Below are 27096 nucleotides of genomic sequence, written 5' to 3'. Positions count from 1 at the left end.
GTTATCATGGTTATAAAGTCAGGGCAGAGTGTGACATTGTACTTTTAAATCTGAAAACATTGTAAAAAAAAAAAAAAAAAGTCATGAAAATACATGCAGGAATAGTTTACAATATGGAAACTATTTGCTGTTCATCAGACTATTTACTATTATTTATGAAGTGTATGTCCTGTAAGAGGTGAATAGCTCTTCTTTTGTGCAATGTAATGAACTAATTGTGCAACATAAGCTGATCATCTAAAAATACCTCCATTTGTGCAGTGTAACAATGCAAAGAAGTTAGCGTTTGAATGCTATTTTTCTTGGAGCCACATAAAATATAGGGAATGCAAAATTTGAAATATATATCATTGAAATTGTAATGCCCAATATTGTCAGATGGACAACAGGACAACATAGCTTACGCACCATAACATCTATTAATAGACCTGACTCCCTTTTGCAATGTCAACTGTAACATTAATCCTTGTTTAAAATCACAGAGTCTCAAATATCAGCTGCTACTAGTTGTAGAGTTCTCTTTCAGTTTATATCAGAGAGCCCAATGGAGTCTTTTGAAGGACCTAGTCGGAGTAGCAGGGCTAACTTTTTAGAAGTCCCCACGGTAAATGATTTCTCTTCAGAGGATGAAGATGTTAAACTTGACATTAAGCTTCGTTTCTCTCCACTTCCCCGAAGGCGGAATTCTGATTCTTCAGATGAAGAGGTGCCAGACACCCTCACCACCGGTTCAAGAAAAGTTTCATTTGCTGATGCATTTGGGCTTGACCTTGTGTCCATTAAAGAGTTTGATACCTGGGAAGTTCCGAGTACAGGACAAAATGATGACATAGAAAATGAAGTTTTCCCTCAGGAGGAATATTTTTTCACTCAACTGTTTACGGTACCTGCTTCGCAAGAAGAACTTTTGCAAAAAGTGAGAGAGCAGAAAGTAGCATTGGAATCAGTTGTGCTCCTGCCGGGGATTACCTGCATGAACGGCATTATACGAGTCCTCAACGTGTCCTTCGAAAAAGTGGTGTATGTTAGAATGACACTGAATAACTGGTTGAGTTATTATGATATCTTTGCAGACTTCATGCCTAATTCTTGTGGTAGTGAAACTGATCAGTTCTGCTTCAAGATTTCTTTAGTACCTCCTTACCAGAGAGATGGAGCTAAGGTGGATTTCTGTATACGCTATGAGACACCGGTCGGCACCTTCTGGGCAAACAATGATGACAAAAATTACACACTGATTTGTCACAAGAAAGAAACTGTGCCCAAGGTGGAAAATAAACCACAGAAAGAGGTTGCTGATAGACATCTTAAAGGCTGCTTAAAGATGACAAAAACCAGGTGAGGTTACAACTTAACTTTTCCTAATTTCCTAATTCTAACTTTACAGGTGTGCTTACTGAAGCTAAGATTGCCCAAGCTGTTTTCTTCTGTTGTGGGGTTTTTTTTCAGTGATAAATTAGATCAAGACTTGTTTTCAGTAAATCTCTTGTGTATATCAACCAATAGTTTTCTGCAGAGAGATTGGTTGTAATATATATAATATATGGCCTCCATGCCACTCATTTGAAATATAGTGTGGGAGTCTGTAAATTATGGGCTGCATATCGGTTTTCATCTCTGTAGTTTATAAAGTGAGCTGACATCAGTGAGACCTTTGGTCCAGACAGGTAGCTTTACAGTTAAACAGTTCACATTCACTTCCTTTGTAAGTCAACAAAAATATTAGAGAAAAACAAATCCTGAATTTTCACATTCTTTATTTCATGATGCATGATCCACATGCAATTATTAAAACACAAATGTCACTGGTGATTCAGGAAGCTGGTAACTCAGGGAAGGATCCTATTGCAGTTAGAATAGCTGGTATAAACTTTTCTGCAGGTGGTTGGGCTATCCCCCAAGTTGTATATTGGTGTAATAGTTCCTTTTCTTGCCACTGGTTAATGTTTATGTTTCACAAATGGTGAAATTAATGATGATTTATAAGGTAGAATTGGTAATATCTTTAAAAAAATATATGGAACTTATATATAAATTTCTAATTACATACATAAAAGTACTATGCTAATTATAAAGTGGTAGTGGGTAACTTATAACTTAATATCACTTTAAGAGATACACTCAGGAATAGTAACTTTTGGCTTCCTGTTCTGTTTTTAACTTCTTTCTGTAGGCAAAACAATATTTCTCATGAAAATCTATTTCTCAAATTTTTTCTCATCAAATTTGCTATAAATCAGTTGGAGTTCTGCAGAACTGAATGTTATTTTACCTGCAGTGTGCTTTGCAATCCTTAGATCCCAGAACTGAATTTGTAATTAAGTTTTAATTTCTATACTTTTTCCAAGTAAGTCGGTGCTCTTTGATTTCCTTGGTGCTCTTCCACTGGACTGAACTGATAGAGAAAAAGAAACAAAACTGTAGCGGTGGTGAGAGCTTAAGAAGAGAGACAGTCAGGGCTTCCCCTATGCAAACCCTACCTTCGTAAAACCCAGACTTGCTGTGCTGAGAGCCTGTGTGAATGTCAGCCCTGTTAGAAGTGCACAATGTGGCTTAGTATCTGCATCAACATTGTGATGCACCTCAGGGTTAACCTGTGGCCCAATCCATAACCAGTTAACAAATCTCTCCTGGTTAAGTGTCCCTTGGCCCAGCTCTTCAGCTAGCTTGATGATGCTTTTGTGGCCCAACATACTGGTATGTCAAAGCAAAGGGAACAATGCCTTTACCTACCCTGTGGTCAGATCCTGACATTTGTGCCTGGTTCTGTACATAGTTTGTGTCCTTCAAGAAGTGTCATATGACACATTCTGGGTAAATAAGATAGCCTGAAATGTCCCTGCAGAAGAACCATAATATCAAATACCACAGACACACGCAGGCAATGTGACTTCAGCCTGAGTTGAGGTAGCCCACATGGAGCACTTGATGGACATGGAGAGCTGAGTCTTAATTTAGTGAGCCTTGGGCTTCCAGATGCTTTCAGGACTGACCTGCAAATTTAGATGCAATTGGGCTTCTGAGGCCAAGTTTAATTCCTTGAAGTGTCCTGTGACATACCTAGTGCTAGCATAAGTTGTAGAAGTGTTTCTTCTGGGGAATTATTTTATACTTGGATATGCTAAATGTATTGTATGTAAATCAGACAGAAAAGTATTTTTAAAAATGGGAAAGGAGATAAAATATCTACTCCTTGACATAAAACTACCATGCCTCTAATCTGTGTGTAAAGTTATCTCCCTCTATTTCAGGCTGCAGAGGAATATATGTATATATGTCTATATGTATATGTACATATGTATACACATATATGCATAATTTTTTGTATCTATGTACCACATGTATATCTGTGATATTAAAACCAAAATGGACAGATTCTTGTTTACATTAAGATCTGTTATACATTTTTGTCAAAGTTAACTGATGCATGTTTCCAAGATGTTCTTTAGTGGCATAAGGATGTAAGGAGACCTTTCAGTAAATGCAGAAATAAGTGGAAATTATTTTTGGAATACAGTTTCAGTGGTCGCCAGGGTTTCTGAAAGACAGTTCTGGCAGATTGTAATCCAGGACCAATTTTATGCTACAGGGACTTCATTGACTTCACAGGAGTTACAGCTTTCACCAGTGTAAATGAGGTCAGCATTAGGGCCTTTCGTTTCAAAAGAACTAAGATGCCAACCTCCATTGCTCACTTGTTTTTCAAAGTGTCTTTGTACATGTTGCCCCTTTGAGTGAGGAGGAACACCCTGCAGACATCTTGCAGAAGTACCTCATTATTCTCCTTCAGACTCTCATTAAAAATCCTCTGCTTTGATGTCTAGAAAAAAGTGCAAGAAAAACAAACCCTCCAAAATTGGCAAAGTGAGGCAGCTGATGTGCTATGACTCCTTCATATCATGTAGAACAGTGCTGCCTATTTCCTGGCTCTCCTCCACCAGCCCATCTCTCTCTCACCTCTTATTTCATGTTCTGATGATAAACTCTGCAGCATTTATAAATGCTGTGCTGGATGTTTACAGAACATTAAGCAAAGTAGGGGTCCTGGACCATAGCTAGCTTGTCTTAGGTGCAGCAATGCAAACAGATATACACAGAAATAACATCAGCTTTATCTACTGTTCACGCAATAAATATAAAGGTAAGATTATTGCTATCCATGACCACAAGCTGGATCTTAAATTAAATATTTCTATATAGTAATCTGAATAGAAGGATGTTTTAACAGGATATTTGTTTAAGCCTCTTTATTTCAAATTTAGAAACCTGTTACAATTTTTTTTTCCCAAAAAAATCTTGGCTCTGCGATATGCTTTCTCTTAAAATGTGCAATGTACCTCTCCAGTTAAAAATTAGGACTGTTAAAGAATTATACTTTTTAAGCAGAGAGTCTGATCCACTCCAGGGCATACTTGCATGGCTCATTAAATGTCATTAGTGAGGATTAGTTGTGTTAGTTAAGTGAAAGGAATAATATGCGCTTTCAGAGGAAGTTACTGAGGAAACACAATATGATTGTGTTATGTTGCTCATAAGAATATGAGCCAGGACAAAGTTGTGTGAACAAAGGCAAAACAGTGTCTTCTGACAGCATTATTGAGAGAGAAAATAAAAATGGACTTAACTCTCAAAGTTACACCTGGAAAAAAATTATAGTGAAAAGCAGAACTGTGTGGAATAAACAATGCTGAAAACTGTCCAGATTTAAAATCTAAGTTAGATTTAAAGTCTAATTTTAAATCTTGCCTATTCATTCCATGTTTCATTTGCTTTTGCTTCTGTGTCTAGGCATGAACAAATAATATTCTCTTAAAGTTTCATAAAATATTTGTTTCTAATAGTGTTTTTCCAAATAAAAACCCTTTCTAACATATATTTGAATAATTTTCATGTTTCTAAAAAATCTTTGGAGGGATTCATAGGCACAAAATATAGTTTGAAAAAATGACATTCAAATTAATTTATTTATGTTTTAGCCTGTCCGAAAATTTGCATCTAACTTATATGTTTCGATAAATATACCTTGGGGGAAAAAAATGGCTCCTAAAATTTTAAGACTGTCACTGGAAAAGAGACAGATTCTGTCAGTGGACAGCCAGGATTTCTATCACATACGCGAACGTATATCTAAATATTCAGGAAAATGTAAATTAATTCTATCGGCTCCACTCTTTTCTCATTTTGTTGACTCTCTTGCTTTTGGGACATGCATGCATAATAACTCTGGACACAGATTCCTCCTGGTCCTCAGGTTTGGGCCACATGATCTTGTAGACCCCAGGGTCCTGCATTGGTCTGATCAGACAGGGACTGGTTGTATGTTGTGTGAGGCAAACATGTAGACTATGCTGCATGACACAGTGATAATGACCTGCAAACCATTTCCCTCATCTCTGGTGAGGCTGCACCCCATTTCTGTGCTTGGTCCTGATTTGCCATCTGTCGAGAGAGCAGTGAAAGCAAGAGTGCAAGGAAAACAGCTGACGAGCTTGAGACTTGTTTTATGAGAGGGTAAAATATGTATTTGGACTCCTGTCTTCTGACAAGGAAGGAGGAGACTAGTATTTTTATCATAAGTGTCAGTTATCCCCCTTTTAGTTCTCTGAGCATACAAGTATCTCACTCTGAACTGTTGGTCCTGTGCTTTTTCTTCATAATTGCCAGACTCTACCTTTCATTGAATGGTGGTGCATCAATTCACTTTGTGATGCTGCTTTAAAACTGAACACAAAATCTGGTGATGTCTTGTATAAGAGCTGCACTATGTACAATGTGTGATGAGAAAGAAGAGATTAAAACCCCTTAGTCTGTGGGCCATCAATGCCAACTTCAGCAGTATAAATACTGAATGGTCTCAAAGCAATTGCAAGTAAGAAAATTTCTTCTCTCTCTGAGTACTCTCCTCTCTTCAGCTGCTGTCTCATGACCTTTATGACGGAGGGCAAAGGAAGTAAGTTGCTGAAGATGCAGCCTGTCAGGACTGCACTGTGCTCAGTCAGTCTTCCCCAGGCAGATGGCAGAGCAGGGCCTAGGTGATCCCTAGAAATGCAGTTCTGTGTCATATCCTCCCAGCTTTTCCCACAAACTCATGAAGTGATTAAAAAAATAAAAGACTTCTGAGGAAGATTCTTGGAAATAGCTTCTCATGTACTTTGCTGTGAGGAACAACTACATTATTCCCAGCTGGTCCATTTAAAATATGGCATTTAAATTACCTTTTTAATTCTCCTTCTTTTGATTATTGCACATCATAATCAGAACAGGAAAAGGAGAGCAGAGAAGGTGTTAAAACACATCTTTGTATACTGCTATTTAATCTGCTATTTAATTTAATGTTTCTGTCATCTCAAGTCACAAGTTACACCTTGATCAGCATACAGATATGGGATTTGACTAAAGTTTATTACTATTATTAGGAAGTGACTGCAGTCACTTTTTTTACCAGGAGAGCAGCTGCTAAATAAGCTAGCCATTCACAGGGAGCCAGCTAAAAGCAGCACTCCTCCACTGTTCAATACAACCTAGTATTCCCAGCCCTGGCCATTACAAGTCTTTGTCAGTTGTAGAAGTTGATAGCATTGGCACCAAAATAAGACTTCTCCAGGTAGCTGAAGTCCGTGATTAACAGTATATATATATATAGATATATATGTCAGACTCAGAATAGTTATATAAGATGATCTAAAATGTATTATTCAGACAAGTGGGGTAAAAGCAAGTTGTGAAACTGAGGCTGAGTATTAGGAGTACTTCCTTATAGTGACTCTAGCACTACCTTGTAAGGAAATTGCTTCAGTCTTACTCTCCAAGGACATTTAAAATAAGCTGAGAAACCACTTGAAAAAAATTCTACAGGGAACAATCCCACTTGACCAAGAACTACACTCAGTGGTCTTTTTTAATATATGCCTAATCATAGTATTTAAAAATTTGGTCATACTTGCTATTTGAAACATGAAATATACTAAATCCACTAAAGATAGACTTCTAAGTTGATGACATAAGGCTTTGAATGTTATTACAGAAACGTCAAAGAAACACGAGGAAGATATAGATGAGAATGACATGCACAGAGCAATCAGATATCTGCTAACCATAGTCCTAAATGGAGAGTACTTAAAGACTGAAAAACTGTCTTATTTTTGCTTTCAGTGATTATGAACTGTGCTATTCTTGTCCTGTCTGTTTATTGCACTGGAAATATTAAAAGAAACTTCTAAACTTTTAGATAACAACATATTAAAAGATCATGTTGCTTCTATGGCAAACTTAGCATATCATTTACTCTGGGTCTTATTAGTATTGGTGGTTGCTCATTCACTTCCATGATCTGCCTTAGAAACTGCTCTTACCAATTTTATGGGACAGAAATTTGTGCTCTAATGTGTGGGAAATGTTGGCTACTACAAAGCTTTTTCACTTGTTTGCATTAAACTGTATAAAACTGATACTTTGCAATCTGAGTATCCTTTCCCGACCACATGATAAGCATTTGTAATTATATGTGCATTGCTTGTTTTTATGCCTGTAAGATATATCTTTTTTTGCCATTACTGCAATTTCATCAGTTTATTTCAATATTCCAATACTGTAATGCTATTACAATTGACTCTTAGAGCTTTTTAATGCAGCAACTGTCTTGATCCTGCAAAAGGAACAAGAAATCATTTTATGAGCATCGGAAGTCTCACCAAACTTTATAGAACTCTGCATGTGTAAAACTATCCTTGAATATTAATTTACAGGATCAAGAACCGATCAAGAACTTTCAGACAAATAGAAATACATTGCTAAATGAACTCCTGCATTTCATTGCTTAATGTTTTGTTTAGGGAAATATCTGTTTTGCAAATTGAAACAGGCTGTAAATGACAATTCCAACACTCTGTCTCCTATCCACTATTCAGGTATTGCAGTTCATAAATGCTCAGTTAGAAAAAAAATTATTCCATTACACTCACTGTGACTTAGCTAAATGTTAGTCTTGAAAAGACTTCTAAAGTCAGTGAAACATTAACTGAGAACATTGGAGTCATATTTAATCAATGCATTCACTACCAGTGTCATTTGATCTGTTTATTCTGATTATGAACTTTAAACCATAATCCAGTCACAACATTGTAGCTCTGAAATTAAAGCAATTGATTCAGCTACAGTGTAAGTCCAAGGAACCAACTGCCCATCATATTTCAAAGTTGAAATAGGGATTATCTCTCAGTTAGGAAAGGTAGAAAAAATAGTCCAAACAAATACTTTGCAAGTTAAATGCAGTCCCTGCCTTAGGGCAAAATAAGACATAAGACCTTTTAAGCAACACAGGAACATGTCAGAAGTGGCTATTTGATCCCTAGACCTTCAGTGACACACAAGAAAATTCAAGTTGATATGCCAAAGCCTAATGGGGGACTTGGTTTTCTAACTATCTCTCTACTCTCTTCCTGATCTATGAAACCAACTGATACTCTGACACTAAACCCAAAGATTTATTATTGCTGTTTACTAATAACAGTCCTAAAGAGCTCTGACGAACACTGAGCTACACACTTGAATGTGAGTTAGGTTAAGCTGGCAGATTTTTCTTACCTTGCACTTAGGTGCGCCAGGTGACTTGCATTTACATTTTACTTTAATGCATAATTATTGTCTGTGCAATAATGTTTATGGTGGCTGGACAGTAAGATGTTCAAGTCTGGATCACTTAATATTGTGATAGAGGATTGGTGAGTTTGTCGGTTGTTCTGTCTTCCCGTATACCCTAGTAACTCTGCACCAGCATCTCTTAGATTTTATTTCAGGTCTTCTTGATATAAGTATTGATATCTATCACACAGATACCTTCTTGCTGTGTGGAAGTAAGGTAGGATGTGAAAAGTTTATAAAAATATCTTCTTGTTATGATAACACCTGGGGATTGTATCCTTATGAGATACTTACTGAATTTACAACTGCTTCCAAGTTTTAAATCATAGTTGTCCTCTCTCAAGAATGACTGACTAAGGCTTTTTGTGGTCAACCATTCTGTTTCTCCCCCCAGGAGTGTGTCTTAGTCTCACCTGACTTCCATCTAGCTATCCACAGTCTCTCCACTCCCCATATGAGATCCAGGGAAAGACCAGGTACCACATAGGCTAAGGGTTTTTTTTCCCCCCTAAGTTTTTTTTTTTTCCTCTCAGATATATGCAAAATAGACACAACTTGAGAGAAGTGCAAGTCTTGCTTTTCTCTTCTTCCATCTTTTAAAACAGTGGGGGAAATAAACAAGAGAAGAACAGAGGGGCTCTACCCTCAATTCCTGCCTGTAACACCATTTTTATATTTGATCATGCCCCTTCCAGACAAAATAGCAATTTAAGAAGCTTATACTTTGACATAAGGCCAAGCCTAGCCCTCAGGAAACCTGACTCCTGACTCACCTTTTCCTCTTTTTGACCCTAGAGATAGGGATGCCAACAATAACGTCCTGAATTGCTAATTCATGATGGAGCTGTCAATAGATCTTTTAGTCCTGTCCAGAGGAATCTTTCCTAAAGAAATTATCTGTTTCTGAAGTGGTTAGCATATTCTGTCAAAGGAATATGCCATTTTCTGATCAATCTGTGTGTAAAAAAGCTGTGTAACAAGACTTTTGAACTGGTTTCTTTTCAACATTGTTATGTCACTATCGTAACAAGACATGACAATTGTGATAGAGATGTAAAATTATCTGAAAAAAGTTGCAATCTTCCTGTTCATAACTGCTGTAGCTTAATTGAGGTGTAACTGACTTACTATGCATGGGTTTTTCCACAGCCTTCACAGCTATAATCATGGGATTTGGGGTTAGGCAGGGCTATATTAAAGTTTGAGGCTGAGACTAAATTGGTATCAAGCTCCTGCTTCAGACTGTATGTTGCTAAATTTTCAAATGGACAGATGCACGTGTATATTTTTTAAAAGCATTGTACGAATGTTTTACCATTAAAACTCAAGGTCTTTTTTAATGAGCTAGAAATAAAGACTAATTTCTTGGGACTCTGTTTGCTTGGAGGCTATGATTATTCTCATCCCAAACCAGGCCAGTGCGTTTTGTTCTGTGCCACCTATGTCCCTGCTTCAATCATAAACTAAGACAGAAAAATGAAAATATTAGTAATTGGAAAATATAATCCTCTGGATAGCACCAATCCAATAATATTAATAAAAATAGGTTTATTACAAACATTGCCTGAATCCTGCTGGGAATTGTCTTTTCAGGAAAAAAACACTCAAATTCCCTCACAGCTGCTCTCTTGATCAATTGTCCCCCTTGATACTGCTAATCATCATACTATATACCGCTTATTCTGAACATCTTTTTTCACTTTGCTTTTCAAACTTTCTTTCCAATTTCTCCTTGTTTAGAAGCTACTGAAATTCCTTTACAGTCCTTTTGCAGGCCCACTTTTTCTCTTCTTCTTATATCAGCCCCTTTTCTTAGATATGATGACCAAAACTAGGGTAAATTTCCTCAAGGTAGGGAATATTCTCTTCCTCAGATTTCAGACATTTAAATAGAGGTATCTTGTGGCTCTAATTTAATGCAAAATGTTTGTGAGGTTGCTAGACTGACTCTCCTGATAATGCAGTCTTCTATTCACAGTGTAGTTTCAAAATGGTAGCTGCAGTGCAAGCCTCCATTGCTATGCCAGAGTGCAAATATCCTCACTACCGCTCTAATGATGAGCACGTCACTCCATCTCCTTGCCTCTGTCCTCTATTCTGACTATCAACAAGGGAGCTAATTAGTGTCAGTCCTGTTTGTTTGGTGACACCTATTTACTAAGAACTGGATTGAGATTTCTTTAACACTGCTGGTAGTGGAAGGTCATATAAGAAAATTAGTCTTGCCTTGATTTGTAATAAGGGCTCTAATTTTACTTACAGCTTCATTCCAATAGGATCACTTGCAATGGCACAATATTTTAAAATATTATTCAGTAATTTCTGCTTCACACAGCTAGTCATTTATGGCTATTGATTTTCTTTGCAGTTTCTGGTTTAATTTCAGATTTTTTTCCTGGGTAATCTCAATCAGTTTGGAATCTAATAATTCAATTTCTTTTTTACTGAATCATTTAAATTATTTTTCTGTTGTGCTTCTGTTTTTTAAATACCTCTCAAAAATAATAAACATGTAAATAGAAGGCAATGATACTGACACACGTTATTTGCTAGCAACTTCGTAGTTCAGGCATATGTGATGTGACAACTCCACAAGGATGGATCATTTGAAGCCAAAATGCTCCTAGGTAGGAGGTGGCTATCTTTTCAGCTAAAGCCCTCTGGCAAGTAGAAATTCAGGTATACATGTTAGGTGCTCAGATCTGAGGAGGATAGTAGTTGTTGAGCTTCAGTCACTCTCTGCTTTGTTGTCAGCATGGGCAGTGGTTCTCCACACTGTGCTCATGCTGCCCTTTATAGTCTTGGTCTGTCCATAGTTTGTGTAGCTATTGGTTTCTGCTGTACCTAAGCTGTACTTCCAAGGACTGTACCTCAAGTTCTCATAGTTGGCAGTTATTTCAGCCCAAGGACACAGCCAGCTGCCTAGGCTCACAGCCCAGCCACCTCCCGAACTCTGCTCCCCAGCACCTCCCTGAACTTCATCCTGGCATCATGAATTTCCAACACAGGTCTGAGACTCCTACCTCACATTAAGTTCAGCTTCTCTTAACAGTATGTAAAAGCTTGAAAATGACTCAGAGCATTTCCCTGAAAGGTGGTACAGCTGAGTACTTAGTTTCCTTACAACTTTCTTTCCGAACCACTTTACTGCTTCCCCCCCACTCTTGCTAATGGATTTGGTACTTCAGAGTTCACACATGCTGCAGTGTTGACACCGATCGCCTTTGGCTGGTTGCAGTCTTTGCTCTGCTACTCACTTTATCCACTCCTTCAAACCCTGGGAAAACTCCCTCCAGTTCTGAATTTATGTGCCCTTCTCAATCAGTTATAATTCTATGTCCAGTTGTTTAGTGCTCTCTCCAGGGTCTAATATTTGACTTTTATTTAATTGGGTTTTATCTCTGTGGCCTATCTTAAAAGAGGAGAGAACCATTTAATTTTCTCATGCAGTAATGTAGTTTTTTATTTTATTTTCTTCATCTCCACCATAGAGTTTGACGACATGTCTTTTTGTAGGGTGCACATCTTCTTTTATGCACCCTAATAATCCTATGCTGCAAATCTGGTTTGAATGTTTGAAGTTCTTGAGCAATTCTAAAAAAGCCTTAGTCTGTATCTAGATGATTCTCAAGAAAAAAAAAAATTGCATTCCCTTAATTTCCAGCAAATTCTTATCAATACCTTTATACACAAATTGTTACAAAGATAAGCTATTCTTATCTAATGGTTTCTAGGAGTTTAAGACTGTCTCAGCAGGAGTTGCTGAGGGATGAAACTTCTAATGATGATTTAAAGCAGTGAAGTGTGTAGGCTGAAACTGAAATAATTATTGCTGTAACCCTCTAAGCACTCTAAGTTCCTCAAGAGAAAATACTTTGTTCAGAACAGACATTGAACAACAAAATGCTAAAAAAGTAAAATAATAATAATAAAAAAACCCAACCCTGGGAGCAGGATGATAATTTAGAACTAGAATCACTATAATGTGAGAATGTTCTCAACAACTGCTCGCAAATGCATCAGACATCACAATTAAAAAGGAATAATAATTATGGCCCCGTTCTAAAGTATGTAATATTCTATTCCATTCAATAAGCCATGAACACTTTAAAACCATCAGTGTAATCCACAAACCTATATTTACAACATTAAACTGGATGTTCTGCCTTTTCAATAACTGTCATCTCATCTCTATTATTTTCACCTCAGACTCTAATTGTTTCTTTTATAGGAGCTAACCTACCAGTGTCCTTGGCAGTACAGTTTATGGCTCGTGCATTTACAGTAATTGTTTGGGCAATTTGCCACACAGTATAACAATCTTCACATCACAATCAGTTTTTATAATAAACAGCATTAGTTGCAAAAAATCCAAGTGATGCATGATTCTTATGGTAGATAAAGGACACTGAAGATGCCCTTTAGAAAAATAAAGGAAAATCTTCAAGCCTTGAACTGCTTGGGAAAAATACTGATGTCACAATAGAGCTAATTAATTTGATGGTACAAACAAGAGAGGGAAAGGGTCTTGCATTCATTAGTGTCAATTCTAAATGAGAGCATACCGTTCATAAAAATAATATTCTTCCTTCGTTTAGACCAAATGCATAGGTAAACAAATCAGAAATAAGCAATAACAATGATTTTGTTCCTTAGCTTTCTCTCCTTTAGCTGCAGTGAGCTCAAAGCCTGAGCATGTAAATTTTGCAGGCAGACCTCCGGACAAGGCCAGACGCTGCTGCTCACCAGCCTGGCTGTCTGAGGCACTGCCGCGAGCTGGAGTCTGTGCATAGTACCTGTCTAGTCCCAGAAAGCTGAGCGCTGCTTAATGGCTTCTCTCTGCAACACACAGGAGGCTGCACATACAGGTTTGCCACCACACGTGGCTCTGCTGAAGACATTTTGTAGTCTGTTTATAAATGCCCAGAAATAAGAAGTCAAGCATTACTTGGTGAGGAGGCTGACATGCCTCCATCAGTTACAATCTCCCATGTTATAAATTCTCCAGAGGAGAAATAAAGTATATGTCCTTTTACTCCAGTGCACAGACAGGTAATATTCAGCCTCCCTGTCATCTCCACGACACCTTACAGGTCCTCTCTTGTGCTTAGGCACAGTGAGGTGAGGCCCTGGAAATCACAAAGGTGGCTTCAAGCTAAGCTTGTAACTTCTCTTCCTGAGCTAGGCTGTGAATTATCCGTTAGCGCCAGGGCTTGAGACTAATATTTATAGGGTGCTGGAATCGTGTGTGATTGAAAATCATTAAGTGATTGTATTATAAGACTATAACTCTAACAGTCAATAACATGGGCATCAGTGTAAAACATTGGGAGACTTGTCCCTATAGCGAGTTTTGGACTGAGCCTTATAGAGGCAAATAATGAGTTTGTCTTTGCTCATTAAATATTTATTTCATATATTCAGTGAGGAAGACAGTATAAAATAGAACTAAGGAGATCCTACCATAAGAGAACTCAAAGGCTGCACTTTGCAGATCCATACACCAGGATCCTTGGCAGATCCTGAACCCTTTTCACAAGTTGTTGTATAAAGACAGAGAGGTCAGGACATGATTTGGATCTAGATCCTAGATCCTAGGGTGGGATGTGTCTTCACTGGAGGTCTCATCATGATAATGAGACTAGAATCAAGCTTTTCACCTTTTTTTTTTTTTTAATAGTACCAGTTGTTTTTTTTTAACCTTCTTACATTTTCTTCTGTCAGTGAATTGGTTTTGCTGGTTATTTCCCTCCTTATGTCACAGCTATTTTAAGACCAGAATAAATAGAGCAATATTTTAAATGTGATTTTCCAGTGAGCCAACTGTTCAGGGAAGATTGTGTTAGTTTAAAAAGTGTGTTGAATTCTTACTCTACCATGTCTTACAAACAATTTAATGGAACTTTAAAGCTCTGCTTAGAACTTTGTACATATGTAGTCTTTCTTACTACTTTCTGTAGTTCTTTCTTCCTTGGAAATTTATTTTTGTCATACATTCATGGGTTTTGAATGACATTGCATACACTACTACTGAAGTTCAGAACTATGTGTGGGAAATCCTTTATGTAGTTGCTCATCAATGTTCTTCTAACCCAACTTCTCCAAATGCTTTGCAGGCTTTCTGCTTGCAATGTACACTCAGTTTTTAAAAAATGACTTGTTATTGTTTCGATTTTCTTAAGGATATGTTACTATTTCCTCCTCTTTTTCCTTTTGACGTGACATCTGCTACTAATGATGAAAAAATAATTACAAGTTGCCAGCCTTTTCCTCCCCATGCTCCTCTTCTCTTCCCAGGCAAAAATAATGACAAGTTGCCAGCCTTTTCCTCCCCATGATCCTCTCCTCTTCCCGGCTTGGTGGTGTTAGAGTTTTGTGCTAGGTGCCTGTTTGGCTCAAGAGCCACTTCAAACCTGAACACTTACCTGCACTCCTTTACTTTTTGCTCTTCTACTTCTCAGTAAAACTTTGCTGACACAATTAACTAATTCTTTTCAAGGATCTTGTAAGTTGTTTACATCCCAGTGGCATCATTTTGCAGCAAGGCTGTCTATTTTTGGCACTAGATCCAAAACCACTAGTTGTATTGAAGGTTGTCACTCTCTTAGGCTCCTCTTAGTTTAGAAATCTGACCTGAAATTAAAATAGAATTACTGTTTGGTTCTCAGCTTCAGCTTTTCCAGATCCATAGGGTATTCTAGCTTTACCTCCTCTTCAGAGTAGAAGTGAATTGTTTTGCTTTTGAATCCATCTTTAAGTAAAAAACAGAACCATGAAAGATTCTGTGTTCTTAAGCCTACCCAGATTTTTAAATAAAATTATATTGAAAACTTTTTTCCTACTTACATGTGTTTAACTACGCATTTGAAAAATATATCATTGAATTCTTTGGCATTCCTGTACTTCTCAAAATTTCAGACTAAATAATATATTCCCATGTTTCTTTTAAATATGAGGTTGATAGTATAAAATTGCTCAGAATGCATTAATTTCAAGAGTTTTACAGGTATGTTTTCATTTTTCCATACTCTATACTCCAACAAATTTAGCCCTTTCCCATATTCTGTAAAATGAAAATCTTGTGATTTAAGTAGTAAGATCTAGCATAAGAATATATACATAGTAAAAGGTGCTGTGGGTTACACAAACATATAGACACAATTTTTATAAAATATTGGTGTGTGAATTAAAACTACTGCAGCCTATAAAAACCTCACACATTATGAAGAGATTAGTAGCTCCTGGCTATAGTCTCAAACCTATTTCATACCAGAGCAAAGCACCTGCTGTTCCATAGTGAAATGCATGCTCCTTAAAGCATAGCTCTCGGGGCATGTAGCTGCATAGGAGCATTTGAAATAGGGTTGGACTAACACTATGGGACTATACTCCTTGGGAAGTGTGTTGCATAATCCTGTTCACAAAAATATATCTATGTTTCCATACTGAGACCTTCTCAGTTTCTTGTGTCTGGTACTTGCATTGAAAAATTACAGGATATCCTTTTCTAATGCTAACAGATCTTTTAAGTTTCCACAACAAATGTTTTTGTGAACTCTTTCTATTAATACATTAACAGCAACTTGGTGCTTAACATCTTTTCTGCCTTCTCAGTATTTGCCCCTTTGCTATATTAATAGAGGACATTTATTTGTCCTCTTGGACTTTATTTTACTAGGCTGAAAATAGAAATACTCAATTTGTCTCTTTGGTTAATATAGATTTTTCAACATGACAGTTTTCGCGTAGTCCTCTTTTGCCCCTTTCCAATTTGAAATAATCTCTCTTTAATACCATATACAAATGTTCCAGAGGAGTTCTTCTTAGTTCCTGGTGCTGCAACATGAATATTTCTTGGAGACCTTTCATTGCTGGCAATACCTTCTCCAACACATTATTGCAAAACTCCCCCTTTTGCCATGGCCATCTCACAATGGTAACTTGGAAACATTTCCTGACCAAAAAAACCCTCAGATTTTATTTGTTTGCCTGTTTTTTTTCCAGTTTCCAACCCCTCATTTTGTGGCAGAAACTCTTTCTAGTCCCTAAATGTATAACCTGGCACTTTATAATTTTGAATTTCATTCCTTATCTATTATTCTAATCCTCCAGGCATCCCGTTTCCGTCAATCCTCCTCTGTGTTGGTGATGTCTCTCACCTTCCTCTCTGCCACAGATTTAATTTAACTTTGACTTTTTGTGCCTCGGTCCATAATAACATAACCGAGTGAGTCTGATTACACAACTGGTCCTCTCCAATTCCCCGGCGATGTCTATGAGCTCTGTGCAGCCCAGCTCATGGGGCCCTGCTTGGCACCAGGCCCCTCTCCCACCACCCAGCTCTTGTACTCAAATCCCTCTTCTCCAGTTTAATTAATAAATTTCCCATGTGGCTGCACAACAAATGCTATAATGAAGTCCAGATAGACTAGATAACTGATTTTTAGACAAGGGAAATACAGTAATCTTAGCAAAGATAGATATTATCAGATGAGTCTGGTATTTTTATGCCACTTTCTATTCATATGTATTTCTTCTCTCATTTAATCTTTGTTCTAAATCTATTTGGAAAAATTCAAAGACATCTGGGCCCGTTGTTGACCTGACAATACTTCTTTTTTTTCCCTCCTAAAAATAGCTACTACTTTTCCCACTCTTCTGATAGTGTTACAGTAGTATCAAGACCATTTTGAATAGATTTGAATGGAAAGGATTTTAAACCAATATGCAATTTCCTCTGTTGGGTGTTTCAGTACTTTGAGTTGGGGATTATCTGCTTCTCTTAATTGGGGCATATTTAAATACTGAATTCTGCTCTCAGACTGGATGAAATGTAATTTTCTATATTTCTCTTCCTGTCCATGTGCCCTGTAAGATCTCTGTTCCTATAAGATTATGCTCCACTACTAGCACTGTAGTAGACAAGTTTGGAAGTCTTCTGATTGTGAGGTTATACATAGATTATCTGAAGTCTTGATATCCTGAGTTATCAACCTCAGTTCTAGAAAAAAATCCTTTTTAACTTAGTAAGAGTAATTCCAAAGCCTTGACATGTCTTATTTTATCCTAAGCCTTTCTGAAGTCAAAGAAATATTGTTTCTTGACTATTTTTTTTCTCTCATCACTTATCTTTTTCTATCTACTCCTCACATTTCTATGGTTCAAGTTTAACATTTATTTTCTCTCTTTGAGATGCCAATTCCACATAACTTTGGTACTTCTGAATGCCTTCAAGTGATGTCCAGTAAATTTTTAGTCTTCTCGATCCTACCAAGCAGTCACTGAACTTTCCATTTGTTCTTTCTAAATGGAAAATTTTAGTGATAACCTGTTTTCATTCCTGCTTTCTTTTATCACTCAGTCTAAGGCAATGATAATTCCATCAAGAATTAATCATATGAATCACAGAATCTTCAGGATTAGAAGGGACCTTGAAAGATCATCTAGTCCAACTCCCCTGCCAGAGCAGACCACCTAGAGTAGGTCACACAGGAACTCGTCCAGGTGGGTTTTGAATGTCTCCAGAGGAGGAGACTCAACAACCCATCTGGGCAGCCTGTTCCAGTGCTCTCTCACCCTCACAGTGAAGAAATTCTTCCTTATATTTCTTTGGAACCTCTTATGTTCCAGCTTGTACCCATTGCCCCTTGTCCTATCATTGGACATCACTGAGAACAGCCTGGCTCTGTCCTCCTGAGGTCTGTCCTCCTTTGTGGCCCCTTGCCACTAAGTATTTTTTTTTAAACTGGTTGAAATTCTTAAGTTCCTGATATATGTGCCCCACTCAGCTGAAGGAGAAAATGCAGATAAGCTTCTGCAGCTATAGAGGTACTTAAACTGGTGGGGAACTGCATACACTGATATATTTTTCTAGCTGGCATTGTTGTCAGAATGCTTGGATCACTTAGAAATAAAAGTAAACACATCACAAATTTTGTGTCTCTCTCTACACAATGTAGACACATTTAGACCACCCTCCACAAGACACAAATTAGATAATTAATATATAAGACAAAAATTAATACTATAAATAAAATTCTGCTTATAAAATACTGGTAGTGAGCTAGGAACTTCTCAGAGAAATATGAAGAAAAAAACCCAATCAGTCAAAAAACCTACTAACTAGACAATCACCTTCTAATTGCTAGTGTTTGATGAGGGGGCTAATATTGGCTTTTAGGAAGTATTTCTGACTTTAAGATGTACATACATGTTTGACACCTTTCTGTAGTTCATGCATCAGTAGTGTCAGTATCTTCACATCACAGCAATCTATTCTTTATGATCTTAGTGATCCTAAAAGACTGCAGTATCAGTATCCTTACTTTAGGTTAATTTTAGATTTCCTACTAGAATAATGAGGACAGATATTTATGATGTAAAAGTAAAATAAGGAAAATAGCTGTTACATTGAATTTCCCTGTACTTGGGTGTTTGAAGGACAGATGTGGATAAATAGTGGACTATAAACCAGCAATCTTTATAAAAGTTCACATGGAAGAAGTTATATTACAGGCTCTGCACTGTGGATCCAGGCTGTGAGGCTGTATTATCATTGCTATCTATTGCCTATTTTGTGTTTGTGAAAAGAAACTTGTGCAGTAGAGCTCTAGATATTACTAAAACAAGAGTTAAGGACAAATTTAACTCTAATCACAACAGAAGTCAAACTGAGGGGCTCAGGCCACACACTGTTAGAGCTCCAGCCACTAAAACTCAGTATCTACATTCCAGTTTGAATTTAGAGTTACAAGGTGAGATTAACCCATCTAATTTAAGTTATGGTTCTAGCCTAAGATAGTCCCTGTAGGTTCCCTTTATGGTAAGTCAGGCAGAGAAGCTCCTTTGAAGGATATGTCACTCCATCTCACTTGTGATGTCCATGACAGAGGGAACAAATCTCCCTTAGGAAGCACCAGTCTCTGTCCACTGATGACAAGGATAATCTACACAACTGTCTGAACACATACGCTTAGAAAATTATGGCTAGATAAGGTAAACCCCATCCTGGCACATTCCCATAGACATCTAGCTTGATACATCTCTGTACTTGTTCATTTAATGATTCCTAAAACTAGTACTCCTCAGCATCCTTATTCAAAGACTACGCTTACATTTTACACTGAAAAGGTGGTAGTCACAACCAAAAAATAATCACTGAGTAGGGAACACAGGGGACAGAATCCGGTTTTGTTTTTCTCCAGATAGAGTAAGGGTCCTATTTGTACATCCATCTTCAAGAGCAGTAGGAAAATCTGCTCTCCTGTTTCTCCTAAAATGGTCTGAATTCTAGTAATTTGGGTACTTACTCGGTGTGTGTGCAGTGTGGTTTTTAATCTCACCAGGATGTGATAGAAGTTAGAAGTGTCACATCATCTTTGATGAGAGGTCTAGCTGCCAGTGCACTATTACTTTAGACATGGATATCAACATCTCCCCTTCTTCCAGGAATGCTTCTTGACAGAAAAAAATATGTTAATCTCCATTCCTCTAAGAAGTAGATGAGGGCTCCTTCTAGCAGCAAAAGGTGCTATCCCACTTTCCCAAGAGTTGCACCCACCTGATGAAACCCTGCAGGTAGCCATCTACATTCAAATAAAAGCTTTGAGACACTTTTTTTTTTTCTCCCACTGGGTAGTAGTAGAAGGTTCCCTGCTGTACCCATGTGGCTTTGGGATCATTACTTTGGGGTGACTAACTCAGCACATACACTATACGTGTCATGACTACTACTCTGGGGCTTTTGCAGACACGCTATTAGCACCCAAAAGCTTTAATGTGTCTTTTTCATGGCTAAGCCCCTACCTACATAGTGTCTAGGCTTATGGAAGCAGGAGGGGGAAAAAATGCAAAAGGGCAGAAGAAAATTTGGAACAAGATGTAACACTAAGTCAAATCTTCAAACAGTAATAAAATACTATTTGAAGCAGTAAAGATTTACCTTAAAAACCCCATAGATTTACTGAAAACAAGGACCTGGCTCTAGCAACATTTTCAGGATGAAATGCAGGTTTTAGCAACTGCTGACAGGGGAAAGTATAACTCGGTGTGAGTAGAAGAGTGAGAAGTATGCAGAGGCTATGCATGTACCAGAATTCAAGAGTGACATGACATTTATACAGATAGCAAGAATATTCAGCATTTTTGCAATTAACAGTGAAAAAGAACTGTTGGGGGACCGTTAAACCTTGTTCTTCAAGGACAGCTTCTAACAACAAAAAGCTAAGAGGAAATTTAATAGGGCAGTGTAAATTACCACGAGTATTTTCCTAGAAGAACTTTACATTTTTCGCTGAAGTATATAATGCTGGCCAGTGTCAGAGATCAGATGCTAGACCAGCAGGATCTTCTGTCTGGTTTAGTCTGACAATCCCAATAAAGACTGAATTTTAAAAAGTTGGTGACAGTTGATGTCGAGGTTCTTTTAACAGAGTATAAATTTAGCATCCTCCTTCTGAATTAAGCATTTAGGCGGCAGAGATAATGTTATATCAATTCAAATGAAAGGCACGGGAAAAAATAGAAGGGGAAAAGATTAATATTTAAAAATGAGAAGGCAATTTGCAGTAACAGAGGTGGACGACTGGTTCAAAAACGCGTAAATTAAGACCTACAGAAAAAAATTGCTCCTTATAGAGAAGTCATTAGAAGTGATATAATAATTCACATTTTAAGTAAGTGACATTCTTTTTAGATTTTTCCTGTCTTCCCCACTAAAGGCTATAAGCACGCAATTCAAACTACTATCAGCTTGCATTGATATGGATGAGATCTGTGGGCACTCATTGTTTCTCTGCAGGTGTTTGTTGTGTTGGACCTGGCCTTTGTTTTCACAGCCAGTAAAGCGACAGCAAAAATTGCACTGGCTACAGGGAAGCAAAGTTGCTTCCTGACAGCTAGGCATAGCTTAGCAACAGGATTTATGTTGTACACACAGAGGGAGAATCATTTGATTTATGACGGGTAACAAAGATGCCTCTTTCCAGCAATCTCTGTATACATACAAATATTTGAAAAATATAAGCAAGAGAAATGCCCAGTCTCCTGAACACATATAGCCTTCCAGACCCTTGTCTGACCCCAAAGTTACACTCTCCTGTCACTGACCCACCTAATCACCTTTGTGCCGCTTTCTCAGAAGAGGCCTGGGAAAACTCATCAGCTTTGCAATGTAGTTTGAAGGTCAACACATTTTCATTTTCTTCGACAATTCTTTCTTTGACCAAAACTTAGTATCAGGTCACTCAAAAAAAGCTACATTTTATAAAGCTGCTGTTTCCAGAATTTCAGTGTACAAAATTTCTGTCATTTACCAGAGCTCTTTATATCAGAGTATAAGAAGAATTATAACAATAATTTTTGGAGAATAACACAGGAACTTTCTTTGTGTTTAACAGCAAAGAAGAAACATCGACAACGTCTGATGATGACACATGGAACAATTCAAGGACTCCAGGTACAACATCCGGTTTAATTAGTTCTTTACTGCATATGTTAATTAAAAAACAGTATCACGAACAATGTCATGGAAATTACTCAAGTACGTTTTTATTAACTCTTCAGACACAAACATCCCAGAGATTGTTTATTCAGAAGTAGAAGACAAAAGCAGCAAACCAGCTAATGAAAATATGGAAGACAAAAATACAGAATATAACCAGAGTGATCATGAAGATGATGAAAAAGAATTAGCGTTACTGGTAAGTGTTACACAATTATATCTACAGTATTAAGTGATTTGAATCCATTTATGCTTCAAAGCTGATGAAATGCCCCCTTTTAACAGAGCTGACTGATGTACTAATTTACAAATGTAAAGCCTTGGTCTGTACTTTCATTGAATCTCTAACTGATTCAACAATAGAAGGTGCTTTGATTTCAGTACAGTGCATCAACTTTTTCTGGTCTTAAATTAATGAATTCTCCCTTTTACTTCTTTACCGGAGGCTCTGAGTGACAGTTTTAAGGAATTAGAAGAGTAGCATTAAAAATTCTCCTCTCATGGTCTCTCGGATGGGAATATTCTTAAATAAATGCTTTATATTTGGTAAAATTCTTGTATTTATGGCACTTTTGAGGTTTTCAAAGGAAAACTATGTAGCATGCTCTATGAGAAAAATGAATATATGTATTTAAATTCACAGATTTTTCTATATCACTATTTGACATTAATTTTTTTTATCATAAATTTCACACACAGTAGACATTCAATCTATTTGAATTTGTGTGTGTGCATGTGTGTGTGAGGTTTGACTTGTATTTTTCCGTATGAAAGAAAAAGTGGCAATAAATGAGACATGTACAGCAATTTATTGTTCCCAGTGTCTGTTCTCAGCTCATATCATTTGGGTGCATAGATTCATAATCATAGATTATAATAGCTATCACCTGTGAAAACGTGAATGATGAATCAGACAGGAGAGGAAGATGAGAACCATTCTCTTTTTTTTCTTGTTGACAGAGAACAAATAAATTCCTTTTATTAGAATATCAATTTTTCTTGCCTTTTACTTAGGAAAGTTGCAAATTGTTGCCTATTGTGGTACCTTTCACTGCCTGAAAGTCAGTGTCTCTTTTTTTTTTTTTTTTAATTCTAATGGTGAAACAGAAAAAGGAAGACCTCTGAAATGCCTTGTTGTTCTCAGTCCACCCTGCTCCAAAAAGCAAGATCAAATGTAACCGTTTGTTTATCAATTGCCAGGATTGTCCGTACAATAAATGAAGGGGGAACTATAATTTAGATGTTAATTTACACTATGCGCTCTTTAATGAATTAAACAATGAAGGCTTATAATAGATGGAAATACAACCAAATCTTTGAAACACACAGGCATTGGCTCACAAGACAGCTGTGCAGTTGACAAGTAACATGAGCCTTATGTGAGAAGAAGGGGAAATCGTAAGATTTGCATATAATTATTGAGATCATGCAAATGTCAGTTATGAGGAGGGGAAAAAAACACAGGCATCTCACTGTTAAATCCTGACAGTTGGCATCACCGAAGAACTCAAATACACTTGAGCATTGGTTGGCAGAGGGTCATTAAAACAGAATTTGCAGAGACATTAGCTCCCTCACTTTTCTTTGAGTGACGTTTTACTATTAATAGTTTGCAGAGGCTTTGCAGAAAACATATTAATAAGAGAAACTGTAATGGAGGTATCTACAGCAAGTGCAAGTGCATAAAGGGCTGCCCAAGAAGCTAGCCTCTAATTGATCAGCCAGTGCTATCAGTGTGACTATACTGAAGTGAGAAGGGAGTGCAATGACAAGCAGGCATAGCTGAATAATACAATATGATATTTGGGAGCTAGGAGAGAGTGATTAGTTTCTGGTCTTTTACTTCACTAATCTCATTTCCAACTCATGTCTTACCAGATTGTCTAAAAACAGTCTGGTTTGAAGCCTGTAAAATGGTCCCTGAGAGAAATGAAGCACAGATAATCCTTACAGTATTTGTCAGTGTGAAATGTGTCTTTGTTTTACTGGACAATACTGTACATTACCAGGCTTTGATGTACTGTATCAATGCCTCCATTTAAGCACCAGTCCTCCCCCCTCACCCCGTGCCTCCTTCTCTCCAAACCTAGAACTGGATGTATAGAGAATGAATTAGCCTGCCTTTAAGAGAATATTCTCCTCAGATTTAATTTGTGTAAAATGCACTAGCAGCTTACTGAACTCATGAATAAAGAGAGAGGGTTCTGAATGCTATTTTATTTCCCACTCCTTTCAGCACCAACATAAAGCTCATTACTTATGTTAAAAAATACATACAATGCAAATTTTACAAATAGTTTGGAATATGTTTCCTTAAAAGCTTTGTTACTGAAAATAAAACTTCCCATAACAAATTTCTGCTTCCTTCATTTGGCATATTTTTGCAAAGTACTTTTTGATCATTCTTTTCTTTTCTATTGTTTCAGCTAAATCAGCACTTCACGGGAGCTAGAGGTACCTCTTCCAGAGATGAAAGTAATTTATGCACAACAGAACCAGTAAATTTTCTAAGTGAAACTGAAAGACTGGAGAAAAATCTAACCTGTATAGAAAGAAGCAGTGCCTTGCACCCTGTGCCTATCAGTTCCTCATCTGAAAATGTTTCACAAGAGCTAGGAGGAAAATGTAAAGATAAAGTTAAGTATTCCTTAGGTGATTATAATAATCCACCATCAGAGAAGAAACACACTGATGGCTTGGTAAACAGTGATGAGCAGTCTTTGGGATGTACTGGTATCAGTGAAAGCCTTTTATCAGCAAAACCTTTTCCTGGGACAAAGCAAAATGAGGCTATTGATATTACGGCTACTGTCTCAAGTCGACAAGGAGAGAGCCACACAGATATTTCAAAAGGCGATAGTGCCTCGGGAAGTAAGATGACTGAGAGGTTATTCATCAGTAAGGATACTGCTAATATCTCAAAGGAGGCCTGTGAAACACAACCAGAAACAATTTCTCCAGACCATGATGAATCTATGCAATTAAATGCATGCATTGCAGGGACGCTGGATGGCAATGCTAATCCAGCTCCAGAACACCAGGCACTGCAAACGTCTCACCAAACCTGGGATTCATTGTTGTCAGATGCTGACAAAAATGAAGGAAAAATCAAGATGATTGAAAGTCAAGTTCAGATACATTTAAGAGGAGATTTATATGCCGACACTTTCGCACACGCTGATGTCTCAATAGATTCCACAAAAAGCCAATATACACCAAGAGAAGGAATTGGTGAAGTGTCAGGAAAGAACTATAACACTGATGTAGAGAAGGAGAAGAAAGTCATAGAAGTAGCAGACTTAGCACTAATAGGTGAGGAGGAAGCACCCAAGTCTTTCAAGTCATACAGAAAACACACCGCCAAAGTGTTGAACACAACACCTCTGTCAGCTGAAGACAACAAACAGACACCCAGGCCCGCAGACGCAGGTCCCCTGGCATCCTCTCCAAGGGATGAAAGGATTGCTGAAGATACTTTGGAACAGCGAGGATTCATGAGATTAAAAGACAGAGCAAAGTCAGACAACACAAATAAAGAGAGATGGATAGGAAAGGAAAGCGAAGCAAACCCCACACAGCAGATGTGGCAAGAAAAGGGTAGTGAGGTTCGGTGGGGAGCTAGTGGGAGCACAGGGCCTTGGAGTACAGCTTCCACAGAGGAGTTATTTACTTGCCAGGAGGCAGAGAGTTGTAAAAAGTCTTCTGTCTCTGAGCAGCGTATTACAGAAAAAGCAGAGGCAGGTACAGCTTATATAATTAAAACAACATCAGAAAGTGCTCCAGAAAAAACGTCTGCCAGTGAAAAAGCAGTAATTGCTAAGCTACCTCAAGAGACCGCACTAAGTGACAGGCCCACAGAGGAAAAGGAAACAGCGTTTGATACACATGAAGGGAGAAATGATGGTTCACATTATGCTCTTTGTCAACTCAACACAGTGGGTGTATTATATGACACTGAATTTGAAAAGGAATCAGTTGTAGGTATTTATAATGCAAGCATACATGAAACATTGCAAAGAGGAGCAACGTCTGTATGCAGTAGCTGGGAAAAATGTGCCAGCACACAACCAGACAGTGGCAATATTCGGCCTGTAGGAGAAGAAGTAAATGCATCTGCTACAGGAAAGAAGGAAGCTTGGCAGCAGGGCTTATGTTCAGAAGCATCTAAATGTCCCTTGAGCAGCCTACGCAAGGAGGAAGGAGAAAAGCTCTACAGGGAAGAAAGCCATGTTGGTACACTTTCCTATTTACATGCTACAGCTGAAACAAAAATGCCACATTCTGGTACAAATGCTGCGCCCAGTTACCACTATAAAAGCTCTTCAGTGGCATCTTCTGAAGAGTCCACCATGGCAGGAGACATAGAGCATCTGTATAGACAATCTGAATTCAAAGTCATTGACAAGGTTGCTGCTGAGTCAGGGTATGATTTCAGTCTACCGAATGAAACGACATTTATTAATAAAAATCTCTCTCCTGAAGCTGGAGAAAAAGAAAGACCTTCCACTTCAGACAGAGCAATTTCTAGAGAAGGAAGAGGAAGGAATGTGGGTCAATGTTTCCATCAAGCAGAGTTCAAACAAGAGGAGTCAACAAGCCCAGGGGCTTTAATTAGTAAGCCTACTGAAGCAGTTGGAGGGACAGGCTCTCACGCTGACCATTTAATAACTGAGGGGAAAACACTAAACTGGCCTGACGATTCACAGAAGGAAAGATGGCACATTTCTGATCCTGCAGATATATCTAACCACAAGAGCGAAACACTTAAGTTATCTAGTGCATCTCCAGGTTTAAAACATATTGCTTGCAAAGTCATTTATTTCTTCTTCTTTCTTCTATTTGCTGCAACACTTTACCACTATGATTTGATGTGTTGTCTTGCACTCTACCTGTTCTCCTTGTATTGGCTATACTATGAAGGAGGAAGAAACAAGGAGTCTGTCAAGAAGGAATAA

General features: G+C 37.7%; 1 protein-coding gene across 1 annotated transcript; it reads left to right on the top strand.

Annotated features, from left to right (window-relative positions):
- The first annotated feature begins 544 nt into the window (after positions 1–544).
- PPP1R3A (protein phosphatase 1 regulatory subunit 3A) lies at positions 545–27096 on the top strand. Its single transcript, XM_010206164.2, has 4 exons — positions 545–1338; positions 22038–22096; positions 22204–22340; positions 24568–27096. Exons 1-4 carry the CDS (start codon positions 545–547, stop codon positions 27094–27096), a joined length of 3519 nt encoding a protein of 1172 aa, XP_010204466.2.

Source organism: Colius striatus, chromosome 1 (assembly GCF_028858725.1).
Source record: "Colius striatus isolate bColStr4 chromosome 1, bColStr4.1.hap1, whole genome shotgun sequence".
Classification (NCBI taxonomy): Eukaryota; Metazoa; Chordata; class Aves; order Coliiformes; family Coliidae; genus Colius; species Colius striatus.
Note: the sequence above shows the minus strand (reverse complement) of the source record. Positions and strands in the feature narration are given on the sequence as shown.

What these genes read in the sequence shown, in the direction of transcription:
- PPP1R3A (XM_010206164.2), top strand. Translation starts at nt 545, where the DNA reads ATGGAGTCTTTTGAAGGACCTAGTCGGAGTAGCAGGGCTAACTTTTTA. An exon ending in TTAAAGATGACAAAAACCAG is followed by an intron (nt 1,339 to 22,037) that starts GTGAGGTTACAA and finishes TGTGTTTAACAG; the next exon opens with CAAAGAAGAAACATCGACAA. An exon ending in GAACAATTCAAGGACTCCAG is followed by an intron (nt 22,097 to 22,203) that starts GTACAACATCCG and finishes TTAACTCTTCAG; the next exon opens with ACACAAACATCCCAGAGATT.